Source organism: Cebus imitator, unplaced genomic scaffold, assembly GCF_001604975.1.
Source record: "Cebus imitator isolate Cc_AM_T3 unplaced genomic scaffold, Cebus_imitator-1.0 Scaffold24, whole genome shotgun sequence".
NCBI lineage: Eukaryota > Metazoa > Chordata > Mammalia > Primates > Cebidae > Cebus > Cebus imitator.
Window position 1 is genome coordinate 198,602 of NW_016107339.1, and position 20,625 is coordinate 219,226.

The window sequence follows — 20,625 nt, forward strand, 5'->3', positions numbered from 1 at the left end:
CTGCCTTGGCCTCCCAAAGTGCTGGGAGTATAGGCGTGAGCCATCACTCCCAGCCAACAGTATCTTGCTGGCTCACGCCTATACTCCCAGCAAACAGTGTCTTGTTCTCTTACCTAGTTTAGATTCCTCTGGGTGTAATTTGCACTATTAGAAGTTTTTGGGGCCTGATTTTGCTGTATTCTTTAACTTACTTGCATGATATTTGGTTCCTCGTGTGTTTTGTAATTTTGAATTGTGAGTTCTTCTTACTTTGTTCTTCAACCCAGGACACTGAGTCTTCAGGAAGAGAGCATGAGGATAGGCTTTTCCAGGCATGTTAGGACTGTTAACATCTCAGAATCACTTTGTGCTCATCTCCTGGCATATAGTTACCTGGGTCATGTATGCTGTGAGATTTTGAATCATGAACCCACATAAGGGAAAACCTTTGATTATGTTGGTTATGACTTTCAAGGACTAACATTTTTCCCCTGTTCAGAGCACAAAATGAGGTATACAAGTTTCTATGTCAGATAGTTACTTTGGCCGGCAGGCAGGTATTTGTTTGTTTTTGTCCATCCTTTCAATAAAGGAATCATTCCATAAGGTTTCTAGCTGTATGCACAGATCTCACTCCAACCTCAACATCTTATCTTTCTGTCCTTCATGGTCATTAAAATCTGAGCCCGTTGGATGTCAAGACTGGGACAAGTTCCAGTACCACTTCACCACTCCAGTTTTCAGTTACTTGTTTTTAGTATGTAAATGCTTTTTTAAAAAGAAGTTTTAGGCTCACAGTAAAATTGAGCAGAAAGTACAGAAAGTTTCCATATACTCCCTGTCCCAATACATGCATAGCCTTCCCTATTATCAATATCCTGGACTAGAATGGTATATTTGTTATGATCAATGAACCTACAGTGACACATTATTATTACATAAAGTCCATAGTTTGCTTTAGGATTCACCTCTTTCTCTCTTAACCCTTGGCAACCACTGATCATTTTACCATCTCTGCAATTTTGCTTTTTTCACCACTGGAAATGTTATATATTGGAATCATACAATTTGTAGCCTTTTCAGATGCTTTCTTTCCTTTATAATATACATCTAAGGTTCCTCTGTATCTTTTCATGGCTTGATAGCTCATTTTTTTTTAGCACTGAATAATATTCTGTTGTCTGAATGTACCATATTTTATTAATCCATTCACCTGTTGAAGAACATCTTCGTTGCTTCCAAGTTTTGGTAACTATGAATAAAACTGCTATAAACATCCATGTGTAGGTTTTTGTGGGGACATAAGTTTCCTACTTCTTTGGGTAAATGCGAAGAATGTGATTGCTGAATCATATGATGAGGGTATGTTTCGTTTTGTAAGAAAATGCCAAGCTGTCTTCCAAAGGGGCTGTTCCATTTTGTATTCCCATCAGCAGTGAATCAGACTTCCTGTTGCTCTACATTCTCAACAGCATTTAGTCTTTAAAAAATTGTTTTTGTTTTTTCCTTCTACCAAACTAAGCATTTAGTCTTCTCAGTGTTTTGGATTTTGGCTATTCTAATAGGTGAATAGTGTATCTAATTTTTTTAATTTGCAGTACTCTGATGACCTATGATGGTGAGCACCTTTTCATAAGTTTATTTGCCATTTGTATATCTTCCTTGGTGAGATGTCTGCTCAGATCTTTTGCCTATTTTTTAATCCGTTTGTTTACTTTCTTACGTTGAGTTTTCAGAGTTCTTTGTTATTTTGGTTAACATTCCTTTATCAGATAAATCTTTTGCAAATATTTTCTCTCAGTCTGTAGCTTGTCTTCTTCTTTTCTTGACAGTTTCATTTGTAGAACAGAAGTTTTACATTTAGTGAAGTTCAGTGTAACAATTCTTTTTTGCCAAAACCAGAGTCATCTAGATATTCTGCTACATTATCTTCTAAGAGTTTTATAGTTTTGCACTTTACATTTAGATCTATGATCAGTTTTGACTTACTTCTTATGAAGCGTATAGGATTTTATTTAGATTTATTTTTTACATGTGGGTGTCCGGTTGTTCCAGCACCATTTGTTGAAAAGACTCCCTTTGGTCCATTGCATTGCCTTTGCTCCTTTGTCAAAGATGAGTTAACTATAGCCTGGTGTGCAGTGGTGCACACTTGTAGTCCCAGCTACTCAGTAGAGTTCCATAGTTTTCTTTAGGAGGCTGAAGTGGGAGGATTGCTTGAGCCTAGGAATTTGAGTCCACCCTAGGCAACATAGTGAGACCTCATCTGTAAAATAAATAAACAAGACCAGTTGACTGTATTTATGTGGGTTTTTTTCTGGATTGTCTTTTTTGTTGTTGTTGTTGTTATTTCTGGATTGTCTATTCTGTTCCATTTATCTATTTGTCTATTCTTTGGCCAATTGGTAAAATACCGTATTGTCTTGAAGTTGGTAGTATGAGTGTTCTGACTTTGTTCTTCTTTAATACTGTGTTGGCTGATCCTGGTCTTTTACCTCTCCATGTACAATTTATTTTTATGCATTTATTTAGAGACAGGTCTCACTTTGTCACCCAGGCTGGAATGCAGTGGCGTGATCATACCTCACTGTAACCTTGAACTCCTGGGATCAGGTGATCCCTCTTCAGTCTCCTGAATAGCCAGGACTGCAGGCACACACCACCTTGTTCAGCTAACTTAAATTTTTTGTTTTTAATTTTGTACAAAGAGGTCTATTTTGCCTAGGCTTGTGGTCTCAAACTCCTGTCCTCAAATGATCCTCCTACCTCGGCCTCTTAAAGTGCTGAGTTTACAGGCATGAGCCACTGCTCCACATACAGTTTAGAATCAGTTTGTTGATACCTACAAAATAACTTGTTGGGATTTCGACTGGGATTTTGTCGAATCTATAGATCAAGCTGTAGGCAAAAACTAACATCTTAAATATTGAGTCTCTGCATTTACTTAGTGCTGCTTTGATTTCTTTCAACAGAGTTTTGTAGTTTTCTTCACACAGATCTTATACGTTTTTAAAAGATTTATACCTAAATATTTCATATGTAGGGTACAAATATAAATAGTATTATGTTTTAAATTTAAAACCCTACCGTTCTTCACTGATATATGAGAAATAAATTGATGTTTGCATATGAACCTTGCATCCTACAACATTGGTGTAATAACTTATTATTTCCAGAGTGTTTTATTAATTCATTTTAATTTTCTACATAGATGACAATTTCATCTGTGAACAAAGGCAGTTTTATTTCTTCTTTCCCAGTCTATGTATCTTTTTTTTTTTTTTTTTTTTTTTTTTTGTGTTTTTTTTTTTTTTTTTTTTTTTTTTTTTTTTGAGACGGAGTTTCGCTCTTGTTACCCAGGCTGGAGTGCAATGGAGCGATCTCGGCTCACCGCAACCTCCACCTCCTGGTTTCAGGCAAGTCTCATGCCTCAGCCTCCTGAATAGCTGGGATTACAGGCACGCGCCACCATGCCCAGCTAATTTTTTGTATTTTTAGTAGAGACGGGGTTTCACCATGTTGACCAGGATGGTCTCGATCTCTTGACCTCGTGATCCACCCGCCTCGGCCTCCCAAAGTGCTGGGATTACAGGCTTGAGCCACCGCGCCCGGCCCCAGTCTATGTATCTTTTCGTTGCTTTTTGCATTAGCTAGAACTTATAGTATGAAGTTGAAAAGCAGTGGTGAGAGGGGATATCATTACCTTGTTACCAATCTTAGTATAAAGGTTCTAGCTTCTCACCACTAACTATGATATTAGCTGTAGGTGTTTTGGCCTCCACTCTTTTTCTGATTGTTGGTGTTTTAATTGAGCATTGTATGTGATTTTGTCACATGATTTTGCCTGAAAATAGCTTATTTCTATGCTTTTGAAGGTTACTTTTGTAGGATGTTGATATGGCTTGGCCCTGTGTTCCCACCCAAATATTCATGTTGTGATCCCGATTGTTGAAAGTGTGGCCTGGTGGGAGGTGATTGAATCATGGCTATGGTTTCTAAGTTTAGCACTGTGCCCCTGGAGTTGTCTCATGATAGTGTTCTCATGAGATCTGGTGGTTTAAAAGTGTGTAGCACTTCCCACTTAGCTTGGTCTGTCTCCTGCCGCCATGTGAAGATGTGCTTGCTTCCCCTTTGCCCTTCCACCATGATTGTCAGTTTCCTGAGGCCTCCCAGCCATGCTTCCTGTACAGCCTGTGGAACTGTGAGTCGATTAAACCTCTTTTCTTTGTAAATTACCCGGCCTCAGGTAGTCCTTTGTAGCAGTGTGAGAACTGACTAATACAGATGCAGAATGTTAGGTTGGTACTTCTTTTCTCTCAACGCTTTAAGTATTTTACTTCACTGTCTTATTGCTTGCATGATTTCTGGGAAGTCGGGCATCTTTTTTATCTTTGCTCCTCTATAGATAAGATGCTTTTCCCTTCTGGCTTCTTTCAGGATGTTTTTCTTTACCTTTGCTTCTCTGCAATTTGAATATGATTTGCCTACCTGTGGATTTTTTTATTTTGTATTATTATTTTCTTTTGGCAGTTACCCTGCTTGGTGTTCTCTGAGCTTCCTCAGTCTGTGGTTTGGTGTCTAATATTAATCTGGGGAAATTCTCAGTCATTATTGCCTCAGATATTGCTTCTATTCTTTCTCTTTCTGGTATTCCCATTGTACATATTTATAACTTTTGTAGTTCCAGTGTTTGCTTGTTTGTTTTCTTTTTTGCAGTCTTTTTTCTCTTTACTTTTCAGTCTTGGGCATTTCTCTTGTCATATTCTCAAGCTCAGGGACTTCTTCCTCAGCCAAGCCCAATCTGCTAATGAATGCGTTGAAGGCATTCTTCATTTCTGTTAGTGTTTTTTAATCTCAAGCATTTCTTTTTTGACTACTTCTTAGAATCAAAAATGCTTAATGCTTACCTTACCCATCTGTTCTTGCATGTTGTCTGGGTTTTGTTTTCTTTTTTTTTTTTTTTCCAGTAGAGCCTTTGGCATATTCATCATATTTATTTTAAATTACTAGCCCGATAATTACAACATCCCTGCCATATCTGACTCTGGTTCTTCTGGGGTTTTTTGTTTGTTTGTTTGTTTTCAGACAAAGTCTCACTCTGATACCCAGGCTGGAGTATAGTGGTGTGATATCAGCTCACTGCAACCTCTGCCTCCTGGATTCCAGCAGTTCTTGTGCCTCAGCCTCCCGAGTAGCTGAAACTACAGGCTTGTGCCACCATGCCCAGCCAATTTTTGTATTTTAAGTAAAGACAGGGTTTCACCACATTGGCCAGGCTGGTCTTGAACTCCTGGCCACAAGCTTTCTCTCTACCTTGGCCTCCCGAAGTGCTGGGATTACAGACATGAGTCGCTGTGCCTGGCCTGTCTCTGGTTCTGATGTTTGTTCTGTTTTCAAATTCTATTTTTTACCTTTTAGTATACCTTGTAATTTTTTGTTGAAAATTGGACATGATGTTCTGAGTAAAGGAACTGCAGTAGAAACGCATTTAATTGAAATGTGGTGGGAGGGAAAGTGTTTTATTGTCTTATAATTAGACCTCAGTCTTTAGGGAGCCTGGGCTTCTGGACTGTGAACTTTACAAGTGCTTCTTAGTCCCCTACCCGACTCAGGTGGGACAGAATGGGGCTAGAGTTGGGTATTTCCCTTCCCCCAAGTCAGTTAGGCTTTGATAAAACCCCAATAGGTTAGGCTCAGGTAAAAATAGTTTCTCTTGAGGAGAGGCCTGCTACAGAGCAGAATGCTTTGGTTACTTTCCCTCTTCCTCTGCCAGAAGCATGGGAGGATTTTTTTTTTCCAGTCTTCATTGTGAGAACCTGGTAGAGCTCCTAGAGGTAAAACTCACAAAAGTGAGAGTACCTCCATCTGAGACTGAGCCTCTCTGGAGTTTTTGACTGACTCATCCACACTGAGCCTCCAGCAATTAATCAGTTACATTTTAGGTTTTCCTGCCCCAGTATTGGTTCCCATAGAGGTTCTGCTTGTGGGTTTGTGCTCTGGTACGTTGTGACTCTCTGAATTCACTTGTTTCTCTAATACAGGGGCCATCAGTTTGCCGTGTGACCTCAACTCCCTGATATGTCTAGGAGGAGCTGCTGGTTTTCGCCTTGTTTCGTGATCTACTTGTTAGGATGGCGTGGCAACTTCCAGGCTCCTTGCAGGCTGGACTGAAAACCTGAAGTCCGCCATTTATTGATTTTTTTCCTTATGGTTTTCATTTATTAGAGAAACAGTGTAACATTTAAGAAGACATTTTAAATCCTCATAAAATAGCCTGCATGTTTTCATTTATTCACATTCATTTTCAATCTTTGTTTACATGCATACATTTTTAACTGAGCTACTATCACAGTAAATATATAAAATTTGTCATTAAGTGTTTGTTTACCACACCTTAAGCATACTTTATTTTCAGAGTCTTCACAATTATCTTTTATATTTTAATATTCCACCTGACTGATTGATATTCATTTATTTTCCTAATTTTCTTCTATTGGATATTGTTTGTTTCCAGCTGTCATCTATTGGGATTCATTCTTCAGTTTCAGCTAGCCTTAACGTATTAAACATGAGGCATTTTATATCAGATTTTAACTTTTTTTTTTGCTAGAGATGAGGTCTCACTATGTTGCCCAGGCTGGAGTGCAGTCGTGCAATTATAGCTCTCTTCAGTCTTGAACTCCTGGGCTCAGGTGATCCTCCCACCGGAACCTCCCAAGTAGCTGGGACTATAGGTGTGTACCACCATGTTCTGCTAATGTTTTTTGAATTTTTTTAGGGAAGGGTCTCGCTATGTTTTCCAGGCTGGTCTTGAACTCCTAGCCTTAAGCAATCCTCCCACCTTGGCCTCCCAAAGTGCTAGGATTACAGATGTGAGCCACCACACCCGGCCATATCAGATGTTTTTATTTCAACTTGTAGATGAAGGAATTTAAGTTTAGTTATGTTAAATATTACGAGATTATATAACAAGTAAGCATCAGAGCAGGATTTCAACTCAGATGTGTGGAAAATTAAAAGTCCGTATTCTTTACCTCCACGTATGCCATTACTTCAACAAATATCTTTTTTCCTTCTTTTGAATGACTTTCTAAGGTAAAATCCCAGAAATTCACTGTTTGTGACTCATAATATGAGTTTTCAAACTTGTTTATACTAGGAAGACATTGCTATTCTTTATCTCTTTACTACTTTATCCCTTAATGTTTTTCCAAAATTAATATTTTGAGTAGTACCAGTTTTAATTTATTTTGTACGTAAGTTCAAAGCCTTCCAAAGTGTCTGTTTATGATTTATTTTCTTGTTAAAATCTGTTCTTTCTTCTTCGTTGCCTGTTTATAAGTGTTGTCTTGATGTTTATATTTTGCATGTAATTTTTAATTTGTCAATCTGTTTCTTCTTTTACTTTAACTGCTCCAAATTTTAGAAAGTTGTTTCAAGTATCTGATACCTAATTCTAATTTATGCTAGTTTTTCTAACCTTTGATATTCAGCTGCTGATTCTGAGTTTATTTTTGTGTATGGCCCAAGATGCTGCTATTCCTGCTGTTATTCAGTCATCCCAGTATCATATTCAGTCAACTTCCCCCTCCCCTACCACCACCACTATTTTGAATGTGGTTGCATTAAAAAGCATGTGGGCTTTTGGTCAGAATAGATTTGGGTAAAATCCTGGCTCTGTGTATCATCAGTCCTCTTCTACTTAAAGAGTATCTTCTTCCCAAAAGGAGCTAGAATATCCTCTAGTGCTGAGAAATGTTGCACCTACAACCATCTTGGAAGATGCTGAAATCTCTAGTACCTAACCCTGTACTCCCAACACCCTCAGGGAGCCCCAGCTCTGGAGGACTTAGACTTTCATGCCAGGAAAAGCTGTAGGAGAGAGGCCAGGCATGGTGACTCACAGCCATAATCCCAGCACTTTAGGTGGGAGGATTGCTTTAGGCCTGGAGTTCAAGACTAGCCTGAGCCACATAGCAATACCCCATTTCTATGAAAAATTAAAAAATGAGTCAGACATGGAAGCATGCACCTGTAGTCCCAGCTACTTGGGAGACTGTTGGAGAAGGATCACATGAGCCTAGAAGTTTGAGGCTGCTGTGAGCTATGATCATGCCATTGCACTCCAGCCTGGGTGACAGAGCAAGACCCTGTCTCAAAAAAAAAAGAAAAAAGAAAAAACTAGGGGTAGGGGAGCCAGTCATATGTCCGCCCTACTAAGAGTCTAGATGGCACAGGGCAATGGCACTTGTGTTAGAAACAGAATACAGCTGTAGCTGACTTGGAACCCTCTGTCAGAGGAAAAAAGGCATGCACATAGTTACTCATTTGACCAAAGCAGAAGAAAACAGAAGTGCCCAATGCCTTCAGGGACAGAGGCAAAATTAGAGATACTAATCATTTCTCTACACATCTGCCATGCCATGGGGGAAGAAGACAGCGAAGTTGGTCAATAGATCTGGAAAGGCTACTGTCATTCTCGACTGAGCTCTGCCCTCTAACCAAACACCCTTGAGCAGCTGCGGCATGCTGGCTCACTGTGCTTCCCTCTGTGCGTGGATCAAGAGCGCCTCCACAGGTTCTCAGGACTGTGGCATCAGGACCCATTTGCCTGCTTTGTGCTGTTTCTCTCTTGGTTATCTTTTTTTTTTTTTTTTTTTTTTTTTTTTAAGATAGGGTTTTGCAATCACAGCTCCCTGCAACCCCTGCCTCCCAGGCTCAAGCAGTCCTCCCAAATCAAGCCTTCCGAGTGGCTGGGACTACAAGTGCATGCCACCATGTTCAGCTAATTATTTTTTATTTGTATTTATTTTTATTTTATTTTATTTTTTATTATTTTTTTGAGACAGTATTGCTCTGTCACCCAGGCTGGAGTGCAGTGGCCCAATCTCGGCTCACCGCAATCTCTGCTTCCCAGGTTCAAGTGAGTCTCTTGCTTCAACCTCCTAAGTAGCTGGGATTACAGATGCACACCACCGCGCCCAGCTAACTTTTATATTTTTTTTTAGTAGAGATGGGGTTTCACCATGTTGGTCAGGCTGGTCTCAAACTCCTGATCTTGTGATCCACCCGCCTCAGGCTCCCGAAGTGCTGGGATTACAGGTATGAGCCACCGCACCCTGCCATGTCCAGCTAATTAAAAAAAAAAAAAAAGACAGTGTTTCTCCATGTTGCCGAGGCTGGTTTCGAACTCCTGGGCTCAAGCGATCCTCCTGCCTCAGCCTACCAAAGTGTCTGGATTACAGACATGAGCCACCGTGCCTGGACTCTCTTGGTAATTTTGACTATGCCTCTCCCAAATATGTATCTCTTGGCATCTGCACAGGAGAAGGTGACATTTGGTATATTATTTCCAGCACTGTGGTTTACTTTAGCTTTTTAAATTGTTTCTTTCATAATTTCTAATATTATCTAGTGCCAGTGTTTCTAGCCTATCCTATTAAGGGTTATTCTTTTGTTTTGTTTTTTGAGACGGAGTTTTGCTCTTGTTGCCCAGGCTGGAGTGCAATGATGCAATTTGAGACAAAGTTTGGCTCTTGTCGCCCAGGCTGGAGAGCAATGGCGCAATCTCGGTTCACTACAACCTTCGCCTCCCAGGTTGAAGTGATTCTCCTGCCTCAGCCTCCTGAGTAGCTGGGTTACAGGCATCCACCACCATGCCATGCTAAATTTTTGTATTTTCAGTAGAGATGGGGTTTTACCAATTTGGACAGGCTGGTCTTGAACTCCTGACCTCAGGTGGCCCCCCAAAATGCTGGGGTTACAGACATGAGCCACCATACCCAGCCCCAAGGGTTATTCTTTTGATTTGGGGAACAGGGTTCCTTGTCCCTATTATCTATCCCTTTGTTCTCCACTCTCTGCATCCTGAGCATCTCCATCTGCATTTTTCACTCCTGAGTATTGGTGGAGATGAGCACAAGGGTAATGGGACTTGATATAGTGACATTGTGTCCACCACAGGATTAGAGAGGTTACATCCACCTTAGGCTTAGAGAGTCTGTATCCACCACAGGCTTAGAGAGGTTGTATCCATCATACAGTTATGTTGTATCCACCATACATCTAGAAATGTTGTGTCCACTATACAATCAGCAATGTTGTATCCATCATACGTTTAATAATCACAGAAAGCAATAGTTGCCCACATTTATGAGCACATCTTCCCTGAAAATTTGACATGTTGTTCTAGGATATCACATATTCCATGTACTGGTTCTTTTTTTTTCTGGATGTCAAGCCCTCAGGTCCTCATTCTCTACAGGGTGGTTCTTTAAGGTAGTCCAAGAAGGAAATGGGGGAGAAATTTCCGAAAGCCTTTTTTTTTTTTTTTTTTTGAGTGGAGTTTTGCTCTTTTTGCCCAGGCTGGAGTGCAATGGCCTGATCTAAGCTCACTGTAACCTCCACCCAAAGGCTTTTAAAAGCAATTCCTTGCCGACACCCATTGAAACTCATTTCAGAGAATTTGATGATGGTTTTTGAAAGCCACAACCATTCCAGAAGAACAGAGTAGCTAAAAGTGCCCCCACCATTCATCTGTCCTAGGACTGACTGACAGTGGAAAAGCCTTATGTGTGTGTATTTTCCTTGCTTCCTGGTCAAGGTCTCTAATCAATAGTTTAAGACTTTTTCACAATTCATTTTCGAACACCCAGGATTCCCCTTATCTTTCCTGCAAACTCAAATATGCATTCAAAAATAATCTGTTCCGTTTTTGCAGGATATGGTTGAAAGATTTTTCAGATTATCTAGTCTACCATATTGCCCCTGTTTTTGTTTTTTTAATCAGGAACTTAATTTAAACGAAAACCAATAACAACCTAGTTCTTCAGTTGTAACCCTGTCATGGCTAAGATAAGCACTGAGTCCTTAATTAACCTGGATCCAATTATTTAGGGGAGATTTTTCCCTCTAGTGTCAGGAAGAGGTATCTAGTGTGATACTTTCTTTGCTGCTTATTTTCACTTAATATGGTAGAAACACTTTGAAATCTGCCAAAATTCCATCATTCCATCAGTGCCTCAAGAGAGGCACTTGAGAAATGAAGATGATGTTTCTGACTCATAACTTCCTTTGACATAAGGGAAAGATAGGAGTCAGAGAATACATTCCTTTATCTTCTAGTCAAGTGGTTCTCTTAAGTATGAATCAGACCAGGAGCATCAGCATCACCTGGGAATTTGCCATAAAATGCAGATTCTCAGAGCCAATTCCATACCTACTCAACCAAAACTTCCAGGCATGGGGTCCAGAGATCTGTGTGTTCAAGCCCTCAGGTGACTCTGATGGCATGCTTACATTTGAGACCCTCTGCTCTGGTCTGATCACCCAGAATCTCCCTTGGGAGAGCTACCTTGCAATTTCTGCTTATTCCCCTGCAGCTGTGTTGAAGACCCCGCAGTGGTCTCTCAAAGCCTCACCACTAAATTGCCCTGGTTCTTTAACATGCACTAGGCAGGCTGGACCAGAAGCCAGGAGACCTGGCTTCCAGTCTCATTCTCATCACTAACCAGTCCTGGAGTTTTCCCTCACCATGAAAATAGAATTTTTACCGTCTGCTTTCTTTGCTTTTTGTGGCAGGACGATAAAAATAATGGATATTAAAATGGTTTACATTGCATGTAAAAAGCAATGTGGCATTGATATAAAATTTTATCCCGGTAGATCCCTTAATTCAAACAGATTTCCCCTTGCAGACGCTGTGTATCACAGTGGGGATGGGCAGCATCACTTTTTACATCCACTCATATTCTAAGAAATTGCAACAAATTCGAACTTGTGAATATAAAAGATGCCATCGTGGGAGTGTGGTGAATAAAAAACAGCTTTCGTGAAACTCAAATCTTGAAAATCAAATGCTTTCTGGATCTTCTTTAACTGTAAAAGAGATAGATGAAGTATTAGAAATGAAAAAGGAGAAGGAAAGGAGGGGAAAAGCCATCCATTTACTGCTTAAGAATAGCTCTTCTATTGAGACACCGGAGGTCACATGCGTAGCCACTTGGGTTAATGATACTCAGTTTGTCCACAGAGTGGCAGTAGCAACTGTCTGAGAATCAGTCTCAGCTGGGGTTCCTTCTGTCTATAGAAAGTGAAAGACAGACTGTTATTCAAATTCCACATGCAAAAAAAGCCTTCTTATGTTAAATACCTGGGCATTTCAGGAAGAAGTTTTATTAGACTTAAATTGTGAAGGCAGTTTCTCATTTGAGGAAAAGAGAGCTATAACATGTTTCTGTTAAAATGTCAAGATCCTTTGATTGCACAGTTTCCTAGGATAAATTATTCTAGCCACTGGAGCAGAAACTGGCTAATCAAAGGCACAGCACACAGTTACACGTCTGTATATCATTCTCTTTTTTGAAAATAATAGCTGGAATTTTTTTAAAGTGAAATTAAAATTTACCACCCCAACTCAGAGGCCATATTAGCTTGATAACTTCATGGATGCTGGTGAGTTCAGGCTTAAATCAGCTGCCGCGCACAAGTGTTTGCACTTGACCTTTCCAAGTGAGACATCAAATGTCTTGGTAGTGGCTGGGTTTGAGCAAAGCTGCCCACACTGGAACCTTCGTAGAGCTTCTTGTTCCAGGCAGAGACCAGTCCCGGAGAAGCTCATGACCAGCACACTCAGTTGCCACAACCAGATAACAAGAGGCAGCTAGAAGACTTTCTGGGAAATAAAAGATCATTTTTGTGATTTCTTTCAATTCAGATCATGTAAATTAGGTGGAGAGAGACATTATGTCCCCTGTTTATGTAAAAGGATTTAGACAAGGAAATCTCGAATTCATGAGAATAGTTTAAAAACTGTTGGAACTTCCGAGTGTTTTTCTTGGCATTCTGTCACTATGCATAGAAACATATGCTATGCTGATTCCTAATGATTTAGCGGGTTAGGCTTTGTTCCACAGGATGTGACATCTCCTCTGCCAACTTTTCCTGCCTCCTTTCCCAGTCATAAGACTCCTGTTCTCCCTGACAAGTAAAGAATGACAAGATCTCTTATTAGAAAGATCTTTTATGTATCTTTTTTTTTTTTTTTTTTTTTTTTTTTTTTTTTTTTTTTGTTTTGTTTTTTGAGACGGAGTTTCACTCATGTTACCCAGGCTGGAGTGCAATGGCGCGCTCTCGGCTCATCGCAACCTCTGCCTCCTGGGTTCAAGTAATTCTCCTGCCTCAGCCTCCTGAGCAGCTGGGATTACAGGCACACACCACCATGCCCAGCTAATTTTTTGTATTTTTAGTAGAGACGGGGTTTCACCATGTTGACCAGGATGGTCTTGATCTCTTGACCTCGTGATCCACCCGCCTCGGCCTCCCAAAGTGCTGGGATTACAGGCTTGAGCCACCGCGCCCGGCCTTTTATATATCTTTTAAAGATTTTTTTAATGTGTATACCCGCCTCTGAAATTATCTTATTAAGAATGCCTTAATAATAATCATTTTATTGCAAGAGGCACTATTATAATAGCATGGCTAGGAAGTAAACACAGCTAATTATTAAGATGAATCATTTAGCAAGGTGAGGAAAAATCCCTTGTGTGTAAAAATATCTAGTGATTGACATGTTACCAAATTTACACAAAATAGATTTCCATGTAATTGAGACTGATTTTTCCTCTTAGACGCACAAAAAACCTTCCTGATCAGGACTGGTGTTGGGGGAATGTTTTTCTTAGGAAACAAGAAGCAGGGCTTCTGTAGGGCCGTGCGAGATCAGAATGCTTGCTTAAAGAAGCCTGTCTGCGTCTCTCCCCACCTGCCCAGCGTTTGCTGTCTCATGACGCTTCCTATTGGCTAATTGTAAGGACTTTGACTTCTACACTGAATGAGCTGGGAAGTCACTGGAAGAGTTTGAAAGGTGTGTCTTGGTAGACTTAGGTTTTCTCTGGGTCTCCTCTTATGAGTCCAGAATGGAAGAGGATGAGGACAAATGCAGGGGGATATTAGGAGGCCACTGGGCAGGTTCCTGTCATTTATCTCTCTGTGATTCTCTTTGCCGCCACGTGACTTCCTCCTGAACCTCCTTCAGGCTTCTGTTCAAACATCACCCTCTCATCGAGGCCTTCCCTGACCGCACTGCTTAGAATTGTCCCCCTCACCCCACCTTACCACCTTCACTGCCTCATTTCTCCTTTGCACTTATCACCATCTGACATGGTTATCCAGAGCATGAGCCCCACGAGGAAGGATCTATCTTGTCCACTGTTGGACCCTGACACCTACCTCTGAGGCTGGCCCACAGTTGGGCATTGCATGGCTGTCTGAAGCCAACACCCTCCTGGTTCTGCTGTTTGCTGGAAGTGGGGTTTAGGACACCTCACGAGCCAAGACCCTTATCTCAGAGGGCAGAGTGTGCCCTTCGGGGGCCTGCACATGGTCGCCTCAACTATGCATTCACACTGGGCCCTTCCTGCAGTTTACTCTCTTATGTCAGGTGCCCTTCAAGGAAAGCAAGTACACTGTCACCTTGTTACACCTCTAGTTACCATTTTCTTTGGTCCAGGTCCTGACCAGCTCTAAAGATGGGTCAGCTGCTGTATTCCAAGAACCCTATGACTTCCAGAGCCCCTTGTTCGCAGGGAGCCCCGCACCCCCGTCATCCTGTGCATAGCCTCACGGGCCAGCCCCTGGTAGCTACTGGAAGGCATCGGGGGAGGCCTGGGCCCTGCCGGTCCTGCCTCTAGTCCTGCCACTTTACGACTGAGCAGCTCCTGATGCAGCCTGCCCCCAGCCCTTCCGTGTCCTTGCCTCAGACCCTGTTTACTCTTTCCTGAGAAGGTATATGCGATGCCAAAGAGAGAAAAGCAGCCTTTGCTAATTTGGGTAAAATGTTTCTTTGGGAAGGGCAAATTGATGTACAGTTGTCCCTTAGTATCTATTGGGAGCTAGTTCCAGGATCCCTGTCGATTCCAAAATCCTCAGATGCTCAAGTCCCTTATATCAAATGGTGTTGAATTTGCATATAACCTAACACTTCCTCCTCTGCACATTAAATCATCTTTAGATCCCTTGCACTACCTAATACAACCTAAATGCTATATAAATGTTATACTGTATTGTTTTTTAATTGTTATTATTTTTTGTTGTTGGGCTGTTATTTTTATGCCCCCTCACTCCGCCCCCCCCCCAGTAATTTCAATCCAAAATTGGCAAATCCATGGATGCAGAAACAATGGATACTGAGGGCCAGCTGACTAGACCTATTTTTATTATAATTACTCATTCTCTTCTACCTCATTAAGCTTCGTTCTTTCAAGCATAAATACCTGGTTGAATCTGCATAACCTCTTATTATCGACCTACCTTTGTTCACACACAAATGCTTGCCACTTACAGCTCTCCTAGCAGGCTCCTTTTGTAAAATAAATTTTATTTTCTCAAGATAGAAAGAAATGTGATACCTTGCAGGTTCTACGGTTTCCTTGTTTTGCTGGATTGCAAGTCCTTTAGACTTAAATGTTCTGTACCCTCACATCGGTGGTACACAGCTCCCAGTTGAGAGAGAGATGTAGTGTGAATGCCACTCTTGTCCCCAAGCACTCCTGACTTGCCTCCACTGGAGACTGATTGATATGCTCCTCTCCTGCCTCAGTTTCCACACTTCTCAGTGAGACCTCTGCCTTATACTTCAGAAATATTGTCAGTATGACTTTAAAGATGAATGTTCACCCCCCAAACCACTTTCTGTTATCATTGTGAAACCAAAGATGGAATGGAAAAATGGAATTTTGTGACATTTTAAATTATTCCTTGCTTGTCTTTAGAGGCAAAATTCAGATAAGAAAGCTTATCAATTATACTTTTGTTTCTACTGGAAAACTCATGACTGCTCACTCAAAGGCTCCTTGTTCTTATCTTAAAACATTGTTTACAGTATCCCAGATGAATGGGAGCAAATCCTGGGGTTTGGTGTTTGGATGGTACATTTATTCCCTGGGGAAAGAAGTAGCAGTTTGAGGTGGAGCAGAGTTGGGGTGGGAGAATACTTTGAATTCTGAGGAATATTTAATTTTGACAAGATGAGCATTCTTAGTGCTTAGTCTGTTGCTGGAAATAACTATGGTTTGTTTGACAAAAAAATAAAGAAATTTGTAGCCTAGGGAGTTTGGTTTTAAAATGCAAACACAGGAGTTCTGAGTTGAGACCTGGACAGGGTGTCATTTTCTTTTTAAAGGGCAGCAATATGATTCCTTGATTTGTCTTTGTTATCTTGACTTTTAATCCGGATTCCTGGGCAGTTGGTCAGCCCCAGGACATCTCCCCGGGCAGGTGGCCCGGCCTTGGCACACCACCCAGTAAATCTCTGCCCAAGAGGATGCTTCAGCTGGGAGGCCAGGCTGATTTTTTAAAGGCAGATTTGGACTATTTACTCTAAAACGCTCAGTAACACACAGTGTTTGGAAAGAACATTCCTATTCTGGGAGGAAGGAGAGACACACACAAGTGTCATTTATTTCTAGTCTTTTCTGGTAGAAGCTATGAAGCTGAGTTTACTCTCTGGAAATTTGTAGTTTGTCTTCTAGAAAATTGCATTTTATCACTGCAAAAGGATTTCCTTTCCAAATAGGTATGCTTTTGAGCAAGAGTTTTGGAGTCACAGAGACGGGGTTAGGAAAGTGATAATGTGCAATGGCAGGTCTCAAGTTCAAGGAGAAAAAATAACATGCTTTTACTGGGAGACTTTGCTTGTCTATAGAAGAAAGTAGCTATTGGCATTTATGTAGAAGTCGGCCGTTTCTTGGCACCAAATAAATAATGTGCTAAATAAAGGGAGAGTTATCCATAATATTTATTACTAACCAAAGAAACACAAGGAGAATCATAATCCATCAGATTTTGATGGCCAGGAAAGCCAAGCTGTGTTATTAGGATCATGACAATCGCAGCTGGTACGGGTGGCCGACCTGTGGCACGTTTGTGTGGATAGAGGGCAGAGGGTAGGGTGTGAAAGATACCACAGAGTTATGTCTGTGATATCACAGAGTTACTCTGGATGATTACTATTCCTTAAAATTTAAGTGCACAGCTAGAAAAGTGGGTAGTGACGCGCTCCAGTCTTGCTGAACACTGGGCAAGAAAATCATGGCAAACGTTGAGTCTGTTTTGGAAATGTTCTAAAACCAGACTATTAACACAGTAAGCCATTTTAAACGTGGCTTGCTACGTGTTTGGAGAGAAACACATACTCTTTTATTAGGAACATGAAACGAACTCTTTGAGCTGCAGTATCACTGCGGGTGAGTTTAATTGCTGGGATTAATAAATCACAGCTGCGGACGTTAAATTCTTGGCAGGATTCTTTATTCAGCTGTTTTCCTCTTGCCCCATTACATTCCAGATTTATGGTCTGCATTATGTCTGGAGCCAGAAGTAAGCTTGCTCTTTTCCTCTGTGGCTGTTACGTGGTTGCCCTGGGAGCTCACACCGGGGAGGAGTGCGTGGCCAAACATCACGAGGCTGAATCTTACGTGGCTGCCGTGTACGAGCATCTATCCATCTTGAGTCCCAACCCTCTGGCTCTCACCAGCCGCCAGCAGGCCTTAGAGCTCATGAACCAGAACCTTGACATCTATGAACAGCAAGTGATGACTGCAGCCCAAAAGGCAAGAAATGCCCATCAGAACCTGAGTTTCTCTTGTAGAACAGAGCAAATTGCTCTTTACTCCTTGATCGGTGGTTGGGTAATCCCAGACTTCCTACAACTCCTCTGAAAAATCATCTAGCTAGTTAACCTGAGCTGAATTAGTCACTTGGATTAGGAGTCTTACTCCTCAGAGGGTGGTCTGTGGCCCAGCAGCATCAGCATCCCCTGGGAGTTTGTTAGAAATGTAGAATCTTGGGCGGCACCCTAGACCTGCTGAATCAGAATGTGCATTTCAGCAGGATCCCCAGGTGATGCTTTCGCACGGCAAGTATGACATGCCCTGGACTAGATCCTTGGTTCTCAAGGGTGGTTGTACGTAAGAATCACCAGGCAAGTTGTAAACAAATATGGCTGCCTGGATCCCAGACAGTTTGTTGTAATTGGTCTGGATGGCGTGTGACCTGGGCATTGGGATTCTCTGAAGGTTCCCAGAGCAGTCTAATGTGCAGAAAACTTTGAAGACGCCTGGGCGTGATGACATCACTGAGTCATTCAAAGCTTAACTGAAGTAGAAAGCATCTGTGAGACTGCCGTTTTGCTCACTTCAGACTGTTTGGGACCCATTTCCGGTCCCTGTACCAGACTCTGAACAGTCTGAGACCTTTGCCCAGACAGAATTGACCCAAAACTGACAAAGGGAAGGTCAGTGCTAGCCTTTGTGAAGGCTTCCTGCTTGGCCTGCATTTCCTGCTCCCTCCAGGAAGGGTGGAGACAAAGGAGAGGCCCCCCTTGGGGCAAAGAGGGAAATGTCGGTGCCAGAGATTGCCTAAGAAAATGCCCTGCTGGAAAACACATCCCCAAAGGGAAGTTTGGGCTGTAACTCTGGTGGCGGGGTGACCAAGTGCGACTGCTTGGGGAAGCTCTGTTCTGCCTCAACAGGATGTACACTCATTGTAAGCAACACTTTCCTGCTCTCTGTGAATGCAAAGGGCAGAACCAGCCCTGCTAGTAGGTCCTGCCCCAAACAGTCCCTGCCTTAGAGCAGGGTGGTCAGGATGGCCTGGACAGCCACAGCAATTTAAAAATTGCTACATTTTAAAATTTTAGTCTTTAATATATATACATAGGCTGTGTGTGTGTTGGGGGTGTGTGGGGGTGTGTGTACAACATGATGGAGAAAGGGAACTTGAGGATTTGGTCCAGCTTCTGATGAGTGATACATTTTTTTTTTCAACCAAGATCAACTTTTGCAAGGCTGACACTTTTCTTTAGTCCCAACCTGACATCCAGTTTATCCTTGAATACCTTCAGTGGCTGAGAACCTTCAGTCTCACAGGCCCATTTGTTCCAAGGTACGAACTTCTAGACAGGTCTCCTTTCAATGAGCAGCCGTCAGCCTCCCTGTAACTGCCGCCACGGTTCTGACCTCAGAGCTAAAGGGAACAGACCGTGTCCCTTACCACAGCATGCCATCTTCTCCACCTTTGAGGACAGCTGTCACAGCCCCCCTGGCATCTTCTCCGCCCCCTCCCCCCCACCCCGGCCCAGCTGTATATCCTCAGTCCTTCCACAGTTCTTTAGGAGACTTGGTTTCCAAACCTTCTATAAGGACTTCCACGTTTTCTCTGTGCTCAGAACTGTATGCAGCTCTCCTGACTCTGTCTAACCAGGGCAGGGTGGAGAACTCTCACCTCTCTCATTCTAGATGTCGTCCCAGAAAATTGCTGGCAGCCGTGTCTCACTGTGGGTGTACAAAGCACTTGCTGTCAACTAAAACACCTTTTCACACGAGCAGACGCATATGCTGCTCTTGCCATCCTGTACTTATAAAGGTGATTGATTTGAGCTAAGAGGAAGACTTCTTATTTATGCTGTTCAATTTCATCATCCCAGCCTGTTGGACTATTTAGGGATCTTTACTGACATCCCAAGTATCAGTTACCTTCACGTCATTCACACATTTGATACACACCTCATTTATGTCTATGCTGAAGTCAGTGTAAAAAAATCCCAGGCTGTGCCCTCAGACCTCCTGATGACACTGATCTCCTAGAGGGCAGCCATTCTCTTGATAGAGATGTTTGCCTGCATGGCACTGAGTCCGGCACTTGAAATATCATCTGCCTCTTGCTTCTCTACCCTGTCCACAGGACCATTCTGAGACATTTGGCAAATGACACACTGAAACCCAGACTGTGACTGTAGAATTCTCCTGCATTCACATTTTAATAACCTGCCTCCAAAAGAAACACTTAACACGGTTTTATTGAACCCACGCCAGCTGCATGGCATCAATCCATCTCTATTTGTTTTTCAGGAACCAGGATGAAGCTGTTGATATGATCATTTTTAGAATTTACAGATATCTCAGTTCCCATACCTGGTTATATGTTTCAAAGAAACTTAAGACAAATTGATGGCAAGTTCATGTGAAAGTTTTATATCAAAGTTATAAGAGGTTCCTGAGAAAACCAATTGAAATACAGTCATGCATTGTGTAATGACAGGGATGTGTTCTGAAAAGGATGCATCATTAGGCCACTTTGTCATTGTGCGTACATCATAGCATGTACTTACACAGACCTAGATGGTACAGCCTACTACACACCTAGGCTATATGGTATGGCCTGTTGTTCCTAGTGGGCAGATCACTTGAGGTCAGGAGTTTGAGACCAGCCTGATGGTGAACCCCCATCTCTACTAAAAATACAAAAAAGCTGGGTGTGGTGGCAAGTGCCTATAGTCCCAGCCACTTGGGAGGCTGAGGCAGGAGAATCACTTGAACCCGGGAGGCAGAGGTTGCCCTGAGCCAAGATCACGACACTGCACTCCAGCCTGGGCAACAGACCAAGACTGTCTCTCAAAAAGCAAAACAAACGTTTAATTTTTATACCCTTGACCCAGTAATTTCACTTTTAAGACTTTATTCTAAAGAAATAATCAGAGGGGCACTCCAAGATTTGTGTACAGTGTAAGTGTAAAATTATGCAGTAAGTGTTTTGAGTACACTATGCAGATGGTCACCACAGTTTTCTTTCTTTTTTTTTTTTTTTTTT

General features: G+C 41.9%; 1 protein-coding gene across 5 annotated transcripts in view; it reads left to right on the forward strand.

The window, feature by feature from the left end:
* The window catches only part of BTD (biotinidase), a 48,812-nt gene that overhangs the window by 20,573 nt on the left and 7,614 nt on the right, over positions 1–20,625 (forward strand). For 4 of the 5 annotated variants that reach the window (XM_017522460.2, XM_017522461.2, XM_017522459.2 and 1 more), the window contains exon 2: positions 17,324–17,588. In XM_017522460.2, the coding sequence (XP_017377949.1) occupies positions 17,324–17,588 (265 nt within the window). Of the gene's footprint in view, positions 1–12,971; positions 12,996–17,323; positions 17,589–20,625 lie in introns of those variants that run through there. The other variant, XM_037736220.1, reaches the window with a different exon arrangement.